This window comes from Mauremys reevesii, linkage group 10, assembly GCF_016161935.1.
Source record: "Mauremys reevesii isolate NIE-2019 linkage group 10, ASM1616193v1, whole genome shotgun sequence".
Taxonomy (NCBI): Eukaryota; Metazoa; Chordata; order Testudines; family Geoemydidae; genus Mauremys; species Mauremys reevesii.
This window is the reverse complement of record NC_052632.1, coordinates 40,556,670-40,568,807: the sequence shown is the minus strand read 5'-3', so window position 1 is coordinate 40,568,807 and position 12,138 is coordinate 40,556,670. Positions and strand designations below refer to the sequence as shown.

General features: G+C 51.2%; 1 protein-coding gene across 3 annotated transcripts in view; it reads left to right on the top strand.

Annotated features, from left to right (window-relative positions):
* Positions 1 to 11,578, top strand: part of TRIP4 (thyroid hormone receptor interactor 4) — a 47,690-nt gene extending 36,112 nt beyond the window's left edge. For 2 of the 3 annotated variants that reach the window (XM_039492776.1, XM_039492775.1), the window contains exons 12-14: positions 3,868 to 3,942; positions 4,862 to 4,964; positions 11,311 to 11,578. In XM_039492776.1, the coding sequence (XP_039348710.1) occupies positions 3,868 to 3,942; positions 4,862 to 4,964; positions 11,311 to 11,378 (246 nt within the window). In that variant the 3' untranslated portion in view covers positions 11,379 to 11,578. The remainder of the gene's footprint in view (positions 1 to 3,867; positions 3,943 to 4,861; positions 4,965 to 11,310) is intronic. The other variant, XM_039492777.1, reaches the window with a different exon arrangement.
* The last annotated feature ends 560 nt before the right edge of the window (positions 11,579 to 12,138 follow it).

The following is a 12,138-nucleotide window of genomic DNA, read 5'->3' as shown; positions in this document are numbered from 1 at the left end:
ATACTGGCGCTTTTCAGCACTAATACTTTTGTTGCTCAGGGGTGTGTGGTTTTTTTTCACACCCCTGAACGACTAAAGTTTAGCGCTGAAAGTGGCAGTGTAGACTCAGCCTTGGTGATTTGTGTCCTCCTAGCACTTTTCTTTCCTTGATTGTTTCAGTTCCGCCCTCCTTGGTTTGACACACCTTTTAGACGGGAAACTCAGCACTGTAGAGCCAGGGACTTGGAGATGGGGGTGGGGAGAGTCCCATTCAGGCTGACAATATGGTAACCGTTTACAGGCTTCCGAGGAAGCTGTGTCCAGCCCTCTGTAGCCGGAAGGGTAATCGGCCGGAGGTGGGGGAGTGAGGGTGGGGGAATACAAGGAGAAATGGGATGAGGGAGTGGGAATACCCTCTGTAAAATACCTCTACCCCGGTATAACACAAATTCGGTTAATACGCAATAAAGCAGCGCTCCAGGGGGATGGGGCTGTGCACTATGGCGGATCAAAGCAAGTTCGATATAACGCGGTTTCGCCTATAACGCGGTAAGATTTTTTGGCTCCCGAGGACAGTGTTGTATCGGGGTAGAGGTGTAATATGAAAATTCAAATATTCTAGTATGAGAAGGAGATGGGAAAAAATCTGAATGGGTCAGGTTGTCTGTTGTGTCCAGTTTGTGCTGGGTGCATCAAAGAGAGAGAACTGTGAGGGGCTACTTTGAACGCTCTCAGTTAGTAATAGTCCCCTGGGGATCATCCTCCAGCTGAAAAAAGCTGGAGTGCAGTGTGCTCCAGTTGTGCCTCCTTCTCAGGTGGGCTACAGGAAGAGTGGCATAGGAGCCAATGGCATCAATCTGTGCCTGCTGGCAATTCCCGTGTCAGGGGAATTGCAGCTTGAGTGGTGCAGTCAGTCTTTGCTTCCTTTATGCTGCTAAGCTGCACGAGCGAGCAGAGTAGGCCAAGAGTATCTGACCCGGTGTTTGTTGCCAAATGTGTTATGTCTGAGTGTCTCTGGGGTAGTCTGCACCCCTCCCTCCCCCAGCTACAGCTATTGCTCTCAGTTCCTCCCCTTCCTGGCCTCTTTCAGGGTTTCCACTGCTCCCCTGAATTAAGACAAAGTGCAGAAAATTCTCGCTTAGCTAAGTCTGACTGGATGAAAATGGCCCCCCATGGAACAGGGCCCTGAGTGTCAGATGTAGTGGGCTTGTCTCCCTGCTAACTCAGATGACCTGTCTGCCCCTCCACTCCTTTTACTGTGGGCTAGCTGAGCTGGGAAGTCTGCCCAGGCCTCTTAGCATTGCTGGTCACGGCATGCTGGGGAAAGGTCAATAGCAAAGAGGTGGAAACATTCAGTATGGTGGATTCAATCCTGCATCCTGATTGTTTTGGCTGTGTGGAGTGGCTGATAGCCACCTGCTGTGTGTTAGATTCAGAAGTTCTATAGGGAATGTGGGAGCTGTAGGCAGCCTGCCTTCTGTGGAGCTGACTAGATAGCTGACTTCCAGCTGGTACTGAGATGCTGCATTTAGCCTCAAGCTCTGTCTGCTTGTTTAGCAGGAGAAAAGGATCTTTTTAATTCCTCCTAGTTACACACTTGCTAGTAATAAACTCAGGTCTCCCCAGTGCTCTTGTTTAGACTGGGGTTTGCATCTTTCTGGTGTAGGTGGAATGAGCCAGGAATTCCTGGCTTCTGTACGAGTTGCTGTGCTCACCTAGTTCTAGCTTATGTTTGAGGTTTGCTATTAGCTGTGTTTGAGTCCACTCGTAGTGGAGAGGAGAGACGTTCCAGTTGCCTCGGCAAAGCAGCAGGAAGGGTCAGACGTACAGTCCAAGAAAGGTAACGGGGTCAGATAAAGGAGTTACATATAACTAAGCAAAGGGGTAACTAGCACTTAGAAACCTCAGTCCCATTGAAAGTCAGAGAGTTAGGTTCCTAAGTGCTTAAGTCACTTCTGGGGAAAAAAATGGGACTTTTGCTCCTAACTCACTTAGGCACTTCTGAAAACTGTACCTTTGTGTTCTACTGCCAGCATCTCTGTCAGACAGCACAAGCTGAAAAGCAAAAGGAGGGGAGTTAGAATGCCTGGCAGTAGAAGAGACAGCTCAGAAGAGTGGCAGGATAAATATCAGTGGGATTCTCTAGTACGGGGATCTGAATTATTCAGGAAGGACAGGTGAAGTCATAGAAGTGGGGGAGTGCCACTGCACCCACAAGATTCCATAGTATCTGCTGAGATAGAAGTTCTGACTAGAACGCATCATACATCATGACCCGATTGGTACAAAAGCTGAGTCAGAAGAATACAGACTTATATCAGTTATATTGCATGCCCCCAGGTCAGGCTGCTGATAGCCCAAGAGGTTGAGAGAGGAAAACATACTTGCTCAAATAGCAATAATAGGGGGCTTCAGCTAGTCAGTGTTAACTGCTCCAAAGATGTTTACGTCCCTAGGGGTGGTGATCCAGTAGAGTAGGTGATCAGGCATGCCTTGGGTCCACCAGATTTAGCAAATAGCCTCCTCCCTTATACTCAAGTGCATTTCTAAATTGACACTTCAGTCATTGGTGTCTCTCTCTCCAGTCTGACTGGTCTCATAATTTGGTTGCAATCTAAAACATCCAGTAAGAATCAGGGTTCACTTAGGTAACTTATTAGCTTTATTAGTTCTCTTATCACAAATGTAATTGATGCACAGGGGGGGTTCCCCCAACCTTTGCACAGCTGGGGGCTGCATTGGCACTTTTCTCAGAGCCTCAGGTCTGTGCACTGTGTTGGTATAAATCAAAGGAGTAATTGGGCCCAGGACACAGATTGACAAAGCTCTGTTGATGCCTCATCCACAACTCTCCTGAATGCATTCAGCCTTGGGAAGCCTTGTACACCATTCCTGCATGCTGCTTCACACCATACCGCCCGCTGGTGTGGCCAGAGCACCTCTCCTTCCATCCAGAACGCACACTAATAGCCCAGCTCGACAGTGTGCAACTAATGGGACATCAGCGTGGCCGAGAGAACAGGGCGGCACAGTGAACAAGGCAGATGCAACTGCTGCTGAACTGGCAAACGGGCTTCGGAAATCTCACTGGGGGAGCGGGGGGCAGGTAGAACCAATCAGATGAGAAGGAAGCTTTGCCTAAGTTCTCATGCCTGCAACAATTCCTGCTGGCAAAAAGTTCTGCTTCCGCAAAACACTGCCCCTTTCAGAGTCAGTGCAAGGAAAAACAAAGCTCTTGAGCCAGTGAATTGTCAAGTGTGTGGGCTCATGCCTTTGACTTTTGTAATCTCCATGCTGCCATAACAGCCCACTGCCCTACTGGGGGAAGTGGGAAGAGCGCACAAGGTGAGGTTTAAGGATGGGTGTTGATTACTGTTGGAATGATGTGTGTGCACACGTACATGTCCAGGTGTGTGTCATTATCAGATTATACTTTCTCTAGCAGTCTAGCATTAGAGAGGTTATTTTACCCCTGTATTTGGCACTGATGTGCCCGCTGCTGGAATCCTATGTCCAGGTCTGGCGCCCACAATTCAAGAAGGATGTGAATAAACTGGAAAGGGTTCAGAGAAGAGCCACAAAAATGATTAAAGGATTAGAAGATCTGCCTTATAGTGATGGATTCAAGGAGCTCAGTCTATTTAGTTTAACAAACAGAAAGTTAAGAAGTGACTTTATCACATTCTGTAAGTACCTACATGGGAAACAAATACTTGGTAATGGGCTTTTCAGTCTTTTCAGTCCTGAAGCCGGGGGGTTGATAACCCTTGAGACTGTATCCTAGTAGCTTGTAACTGCAGATGTCTCAGCATGTGTGTTTGGAATATGTTCTCTTACTCATCTAGGATCTTAAACAGTGTCTAATTTTTTTTTTTTTTTTTACAAAAGCTTTGCAGTTCACCTTCTAAACATCAGTGCAACTGGACTGCGTCCAGACAGAGCTTCAGTGGATTCCCTTTCTTGGTGAAGTCTTTCTTTTTGGCTAGCGAGAAAAGGGCTCTGTTGACTGTTTTTCCTGTACAAATTCCCCAGATGTTTTTATTGCACTGAAGTTGCTTTATACAAGTTCCTTCCAGAAGATGGCCTGGATTTCAAAAGGAGAAAACAGTTCTCCTCCCCAACTGCATCTGGGTGCTGGCTCCTCTTTAAACTGCAGACCTGCTCCTAGTGTCACGTTAGTCTGAGGGTATGTATACACTGCAGTCAGAGGGGTGACTGCAGCATGTGTAGACATACCCAAGCTAGTTTTGATCTAACTGGCATCAATAACAGTAGCAGTGAAACTGCAGCAAGATGGGCTGCATGGACTGTGGGTATAGACTGAAGCAGTTAAGCCATGCTGCCGTGGCGATCTAGATCAAAACTGACTCATGTATGTCTACACATGCTGCAGTCACACCTCGGATTGCCATGTAAACATACCCCGAGTTAGAATAAACTCTTTGGAAGAGGGGTCTTGTCATTTGATGGGTTCAGCAAACCATTATGTATACCTGCAAGATTCTGTCGTCAACCCCTCAGAAGCAGAAGGTTCTTGAGACAGGTCCATTCTACAGCAAGAATAGGTCCGATTGAATAGTTGTGATAAAAGCAATTCAGTTAAACAGGTTAAACTTTGTGTATGGATCCAACTCTTATCTGCTAAAGCTGGCGTTTATAAGATGCAAACCCAGCTGATATCAGCGCCACCCAGGGTTTGCCCCAGTGTGGTTTTTAAACCTATTTAAGTCAGTGCAACCAGTGTGTGTGGACAAGCCCTTAAATTCTGACTTACCTTCTCGTGCCGCACAAATGTTCCTGTCTGCTGTGCTCTTTTTTAATGTAGAGCTGCTCTCACACCCACGGCGGTTTGTCTAAGGCAGTTTGTGTTTGTGTTTTTCAGTATCCGGAGTTGAGCCAGGAGTCTGGGTCTCCGTTTGTCTATGTCTGCACTAATCCCCAGGAGATGATCGTGAAGTTTCCCATCAAAGGAAAACACAAAATCTGTAAGTCATGGCACCCCACAGACACACTCCTCTCTCCCTTTCTGGCAGGCTGTTGTCCTCCAGCTCTGCTTGCGTTCTGTGGAGCTGTTCACAGGCTTTGATCCATAGGTGTTTGTTTAATAATGCAAACACATCTGTAGTAGCTTCCTCTTTAGTTCTCTTATCCCCAGATGTTGCTTCCTTGAAAACACACGACTTCTCCCTCTCCCTTGCTAAGGCTCCTAGAGTCTTAAGACTCATCACATGGAAGTAGGAAACATATGTTTGCAGTTGATCTGTTTTTGGCACGAGCACATAGAGCATGGCTGAGGATGCCAGGTTGTTTGATTAGATGATAAACCTTTGTAGCCAAAAGCATCCCTTCAAATAGGGCAAGTAGCAAACCTCATCCCACTACGCTAGCCATGTGCATGAAGGGAGTGGGGTCTCACTGGTGCAGAGGTAATAGCACTCCTCTTCTACCTTCACAGACCTAGATCGAGTCTCAACTTGCCATAGGGTGACCAGACAGCAAGTGTGAAAAATCGGGACGGGGGTGGGGGGTAATAGGAGCCTATATAAGAAAAAGACCCAAAAATCGGGACTGTCCCTATAAAATCGGGACATCTGGTCACCCTAACTTGCCATCAAAAGAGAACATGGCTTAGATGGGTCTTGGGCTAGTCCCTAGTAGACACTTGTCTGCATTACAAAATTGCCACCAAGTTTGGCTGGACTGGTAACAGTATGGGAGACCCAGGAGTGAAATAGCAAGAGGGCTGCAGGTCTAGGCGGAACTGCTTTGGCAGAGCTGTGGGGGGACGCTGCAGAGCATCTGTCCACACTGCTTGCCAGTGCTGTAAGTCCCTTTTATGAGCAACCAACCGTCCACAGCTGCTGGTTTTACTGCCCATCCCTGTAAAGCGAATGGAAAAGGGGCGAAGCAGCTGGGGATCCTGCAGTCAGCTCTGGCCTTATGAACAGCATCCCCACTTCCCAGCCTCGGGAAGGGACCATACATGGTTCCAAGGGATGTGAAAAATTAATTTGACAGGCTTAAATCAGTATAAGCAAAACTAGTCTCTGCCCTTTGTTTCACTGAGCTGATCACTAGGTCTGCTTTCGAATTTGCAGTGTGTTTCACTGGGAGTAGTTAGACTCTGGTGGGATGGAAGCGACAGCATTTCTGGGGACTGGTTAACCTCTGAAGTACAGTCTGGAGTCTTTTCTCTCTCCACTGATTGAGAGGAACGTTCCTCTCCCTGTGGATGTAGTCTGCCTTTCATTGGCTGTATGCAGATCATTCTCCCTCACCACATGTTTCCAGAGCCTAGGGGGCAAGGTGGCGTTGTTTGGTTTATTTCCTTTTACGCGCACCAGCATCCTCATGGGGAAGGTGAGTGCACTAGCTCCTTGAGCAGCGGTTAGCCAGCGCCACCGCAGAACCCACAGGGGAACTTGTTCCTGGGGCCCACCGCAATGTGGCGACTCCGGTTCTGGAGGGTGTGTGTGGGAGTGAAAGGAGCTGTTTGGAACAGGGGCTTTTTGTGTTGCTGGAACATCCTTACTAGTGTGATTTACTTTGGCATCAGCTGCCTGACCCTGCCCAACCCTTCCTCTCTCTGATTCATGCTCTGCCTGTGCTCCCCGCACCTCCCTCCATCAAGCCACCTCTGGCAAGGAGGCTGTTGGGGTGCCGTGGCTGAGTGGAATGCTGATGTGCTCTGTGCCCTGTGGGCAGGGGCTGACTGCTTCTCTGCGTACAAATGCTGGCTGTCACACTGCATCCTTTGTGTTGCGACATTTTCCTGCTTGAAGAGGGAGCAGTTTAACAGACGGGAAGGACGCCGGCCGGGCTCGAGGGTGTCTGAGTGTCCCACTCCCACTGCTGACTTTGCCTTCCTGACGACTCCTGCACAGGATCTGTCATCAGGGTAAAGCAGAGCAGCAGCAGCAGTGGTTCACTTTCCCCTTCAGCGGGGAGACAGTCATTCCAGACCAGGCAGACGATAGGAGCAGAGAACCTTTGAGCTTTCACCACAGTAATGCACTGTCATAATAGGGGCACGCTTCAGATCAGATACAGTCAACCTCAAAAGCATAACGCCTCATGAGCCTTAAAACAAGGCCCTGAGTATGGGACACTTTAGCATCCCCACCTGAGCACACTGACTTGCTACAGGGTCTCCTGTAAACCTCACTCAGCCAGGGACCCAAATGTCTGTTTGTCCCATTGTTGGTAAACGAGTCCCTAGTTTGATCAAACAGAAATGGGGCTTGTGCAGGAAAGGCTCCATCTAATCGGTGTAGAGATCTGATCCTGATCACCGTGGTGTCCAAGCGCCTCCCAGCGGGATACAAATAGTAGTAACAATCTCTTTCTTCATCCCCAAATTGAAGGGGAAATAGCTCCATTGCTTGTGTGTGCTTGGGCAGGCGGCATGGGCAAAACTCACGGAGTGAAAGTCGAGTTGGAGAAATATATTTTCTCTTAGTTTTGAGTGTAGGAGGCCTGTGCTCATCCTTAGCTCTTGTGGCAGTGAGTTCCACAGTCTAGGCCCAGCTCCTGTGGAAGTCCTGCCGCCAGCACTCACGAGCTTCCCCCCAATGGTCGGACAATTCCATCATTCCAGTAGAATGCAGCGGTCCAGGATGCTTTGGTTGCATGTGGGGCATTCTGTGGCCTCTGGAATATGAGATAGAAGGGCATTTAATGACTTATCAAGTTTTGAGAGAACTGGACTCCTGGTGCCTGTTCTTTGGTATTCACCTTTGTCTTGTGCTTATCTCTGTCCTCGCTCCAGGTTACCCATTGGTTGACAATTTTTTAACTAGCTGATAGAGCTGGGTGCTTTCTTATCAGCCTTGTTTCTGGGGATAAGGAGAAGCAGTTGCACTTGAGACTAGTAGGTGAAGTTGGTGCCAAATGTGAAGCCAAGATGTTCCAGGCTTTAGAGCTCATGGTCACATGAGATGGAAGCGTGTAACTAAGTTTGTAGCTCCACTGCTGTTCTTCCTCTGTGAGGAACCCTCCATTCTGTAACGTGCTGGTCTGACATGCAGGGCTACTGGGCAGTCTGGCCACTGTGAGCTCACAACTGCTGAGATGTGTGGTGGCTAATCACGCTTTCCTTTCAGCCAGAGGGAACTCTAGGGCTGCGACAGCTCTATTAGATGTGGCCTGTCACCAGAAGGAGAATGAGGGCAGTGCAGATTCACTGCAGCAGTAGATCCTCCCAGGCCAAGGCTACTCCAGTTTCCCAAGCATGGTTTTACCTTGCTTCTGGCTCCCATGATTGCTGCAAACCCTGGCAGAGGAGACCTGCATGCTGCTTACTGCAATCAGCTGCTCACACCTTTTTGCAAATCCCTTTTTGCAGAGAAGTCTGTGCATCCTTATTCCTGGAAAGCTTCTGCTGGAGTGTAGACTGTAGCAGAGGGCTGGCCAGACAGCCAGACTTAGCCCAAAACCTAGGCCTAAGGAGAGGAGGCCAACTTTGGGGAGATTTAGGGGGACCTGAGAGAGAGGCAGGAGGAGGAAGCCTCTGGGATTTGATTCCACCCATTATCCGTGGGTGGTTCTGAGCAAAGCTGCCCGGTGTGAACAAGAACCTCTCATGGTAGCTGTGCAGTAGGTTCTCGCTGCTTTGGTGCTAGAATTAGTAGGCCAGTTAGCCCAAGACACCATTGTTCCTTGGGCAGGCCCAGGGTTTGTCTCTGGGGCGAGGGGCACTTCCCCAGCCACTCCAGCACAAACCCCTTGCTGTGTTTTGGAGCTAGCCCTGAAATGTTAATAGCTAAACACATGGAAATGCATGCGGCTGCCCCGGCCCTAGAGAGCCCCCACTGCTGAGGTGTAGCTCAGCTGCAGTGGCACAGCTCTTCCAGGGGGATACACAGCTGGCCGTGTATGGTCCCATTTCCCAGTGCACATGCTCTTGTTGCCTGGAACAGCATCATACGTGTCCTGGGATGGTACCTTGATTAAGCCCAAGAAGGGAGATGGAGTAACCCGGAGAGCGGAGTGCATGCCGGCTCTGGCTCCTTGGCCTGTTCCCCAGCCCCTCTCCCAGTGCAGTTCTGCCTGTTGTGGTCCCTGCACTCCAGGGCAGGGTTCGTTTCTTTGCTCTGAAGGGCGCTCACGTCTGCAGTTGCTATTTGACCAGGTGACTGCCCTTTATCTACCAGTCTTCAATAGCACCTGTCCTAGCCAGAAGCCCTGAGCTGCGCGCAGACAGGCTGGTAGAACTGCCTGACATCTCTGTGCTGCTTAGAGCTCCCTCCACAGGTAGTTGTAAGCACCTGCGCCTTTGTGCAGCGCCTCTGAACTCAGCAGGCATGCTCAGTTCTGCCAGCCAGAGCTCCGCCGGGACAGCAGCTTGTGTCTGGGGGCAGAGGGAGCTGACCCCACGCATGGAGCTAATGAGTCACTGCTGGTTATGGATGAGCGTGTTTAAAGTCAGCTCGTGCTGTAACAGAGCTGAGATCAGTGCAGGCTGCTTCCTCCTGACGAATGGCTCTGTCTGTGGAGCAATGGTCAGGGGCTCTGCAGCACATTGATTAAGGAATACAAATGGCAGCGGAGAATATGTACAGCAGCTATGAAAGCCAAAGACAAGCTCTGTGTTTGCAAAGGGTGGGACCCGCCACCATGCAGAACCCTGCGGGGTGGGGGGGGGTGGAGAGGTTGTGACTTCACAAGGCGAGATGAATGTTAGTGTGAGAGGTGATGCAGTCCTAGGACCAGGGAGGAGGGGGCCTGGGGTAGACAGCATGGCCTTGTTCGGTGGAGCAGTTGTCGCCCAGCGCTGAAGCTGGCTGTTCAGCAGGGGAAAGCAATGCTCATTCGGAGGAGACCAGCCAGTGCTGGGGAGCGAGGGAGCAACTGCCATTCAGGCTGGGGTGATGCCGTGCCTCCTCCATCAATCTGATGGGGATCAAAGAACATATGTAGAGCCAGCAACCCCATGGCCCTCTCTGAAGTGAGCACGGCAGCTTGGGAGGGTCCCTGCTTCTCTCCCGCTGGTGCATGGTGGGCGGGCGGGGGACGGAGCTGAGTGTGCCTCCCCCAGAAGGCTCAGGCAGAGATTGAGACCATATGGGATTATCCTAACTGGTGGTGGTCCCCCAGTTCATAGAAAGGTCTCAGAGCACTGCCTTGGGCAGGGCTGTCAGTGTGGTGTGTGATGACGTCCCGACCCATTTGTGTATCACCGTAAATTTGCAGTGGGCACCTTCCCCTCACCTCCAAACAAGGGCCTCCAGGGCAGGAGGGAAACCAGCCCTTGGTTTGTGTCCTACCAGGGACAGGTGCCACATGCATTGCTTTGCAGAGAGTGGATGCAGTTCAGGGAAGACGTGGAGTGAAAGTAAGGAGAAAGGGGGGGCCTGGGCATGACCCAGGGAGGCAAACATTGGCCCCTGCACTCTGGGTTCCAGCTCGCTCCCTCCCAGTGCCTCTGCGTGAGCCCTTGGCCTGAACAGAGTTTGTGCTTCAGTTACTGGATCAGGTTTGTTGCTGGCCTGCCCTTGCCTCCGTGCTGGGGAAGGGAAGCTGGAAGCACAGTGCCTGGCAGGCTGGGAATCTTGGTAGAGCCTCTGTCAGGGCCGCAGCCCGTCTGCTAGCAAAGCCCAAGGAAGGCAGTGTTGGCTCTGGGTCCTGCTGCTGCCCGCAGGGTGCAGCTGGCTGTGAGCCTGCTTGTTCACAGTTGCTGGCCCCCTCTGCTCCCAGGAGGGAGGCGGGGGTTGCCGGAGATGTGCTTCCCATTAGTCTATTCCGGCTGCAGCCCAGAGAGGCCCCCTTGGCTGGGCTTTACACTTGGGAGCCCTGCAGACTTCAAACCCTGACCTCTCCCACATGGCAGTAGGGCAGGGCAGACATGCGGTGCTGCAGCCTGCTCTGCTCTGCTTCTTCAGGTCACTGCCCTCATTCAGCAGGGGCCCTGCTCTGACCACTGGGCCAGCACGCAGGGATGTCTCTCCTGCACAGTGTTTGGAGAAGGTACCTGTGTACGAGTGTTTCCTTAAAACATGTCATGTCACACCAGTGAGCAGAACGATCTGTTTCCTCCCAGCAGCGGCAGGAGCAGTGGATGTTAATTTCCTCTCCTCTTTGCTGAAGCCCCCCCAGGATTTCTTTTCTGTATGGTGCACAGTGCCTCCCCGCTCTCTGTGTCACGCCTGCAGAGCGAACGGATGAGTTTGGAAATGCCTGGCTCCTGAAGCAGGATAATTGAATGTGACAGGAACACACTAACTAGGAGACCTCGCTGCCTCCAGCTGATTTGCATTGCAAATGACGCTTAAAAATAAAGTGATGAGATGTTTTGTTGGTTTTTTTTTCCCCCTCTTTCTCCCCCCTCTACAGGGAAACTGGATTCAAAGATTCATCAGGGAGCAAAGAAGGGGTTAATGAAGCAGAAGGCGATTGTTTGAGCTCCCACCCACCAGGAGCCCAGCCCAGCTGCTCTTCCTGGGGCCTTTGGGACAGTGGAGGTGGAAGGTTCTGAAAGGCAGGTGCTTCCAGGGGGACTGAGAGCATTGTTATAATATCTGACTATTGTATTCCGAAGCCATTAAACGAGGAGAGCTTTGTGCCTCGCTCTCTGCGGGCACAGAGCCCAGCCAGTCTGGCAGCTGGGAGTTTCCTGTGTCTTAAAAGACCTCTGGTGCTTTGGCCACAGAGGCTGGTCTGATGGCAAGCTCAATGGAGTGCTGGCATCTGGCTCTGTCTGCTGGGGCACGGCACTCAAAGCACGCCCCAGACTGGGTCAGAGGATTCGGAAACAGGCCAACGCCAGCCAGCAGCTCCTTGTCGCCCAGCAGGTCCGAGGTGGCTCAGCCCTGGTGGTGTCAGTATCCTCTCCCCGGGCAGCTAGGGGAAGAGAGATTGTGACTCCATGTCCGTTGGCCAGAGCGGGTCAGGCACATCGCAGCACCAGGCTCACGGGGGTTGTGCTGCAGCTGCTCACAGAGCTGCTTTGGCAGCAGTTCCTGCTGGAGCCGCCTTGGCATGCAGTGTGCTCTGTTATAGCAGGAGACGTACCGGTGAAAAAGGAGCTGAATGTCATAAAGCTGGGCCAGGCCCCATCCCTGCCTCTGCAGAGTGCAGGCTGGAGGGGAAAGGTGAACTCAGTGCTCTGCCCCCTCTTGCTCAGGGCTTTATTTGCGAGGCCGCTTCCCTGAGCGGTTAGTA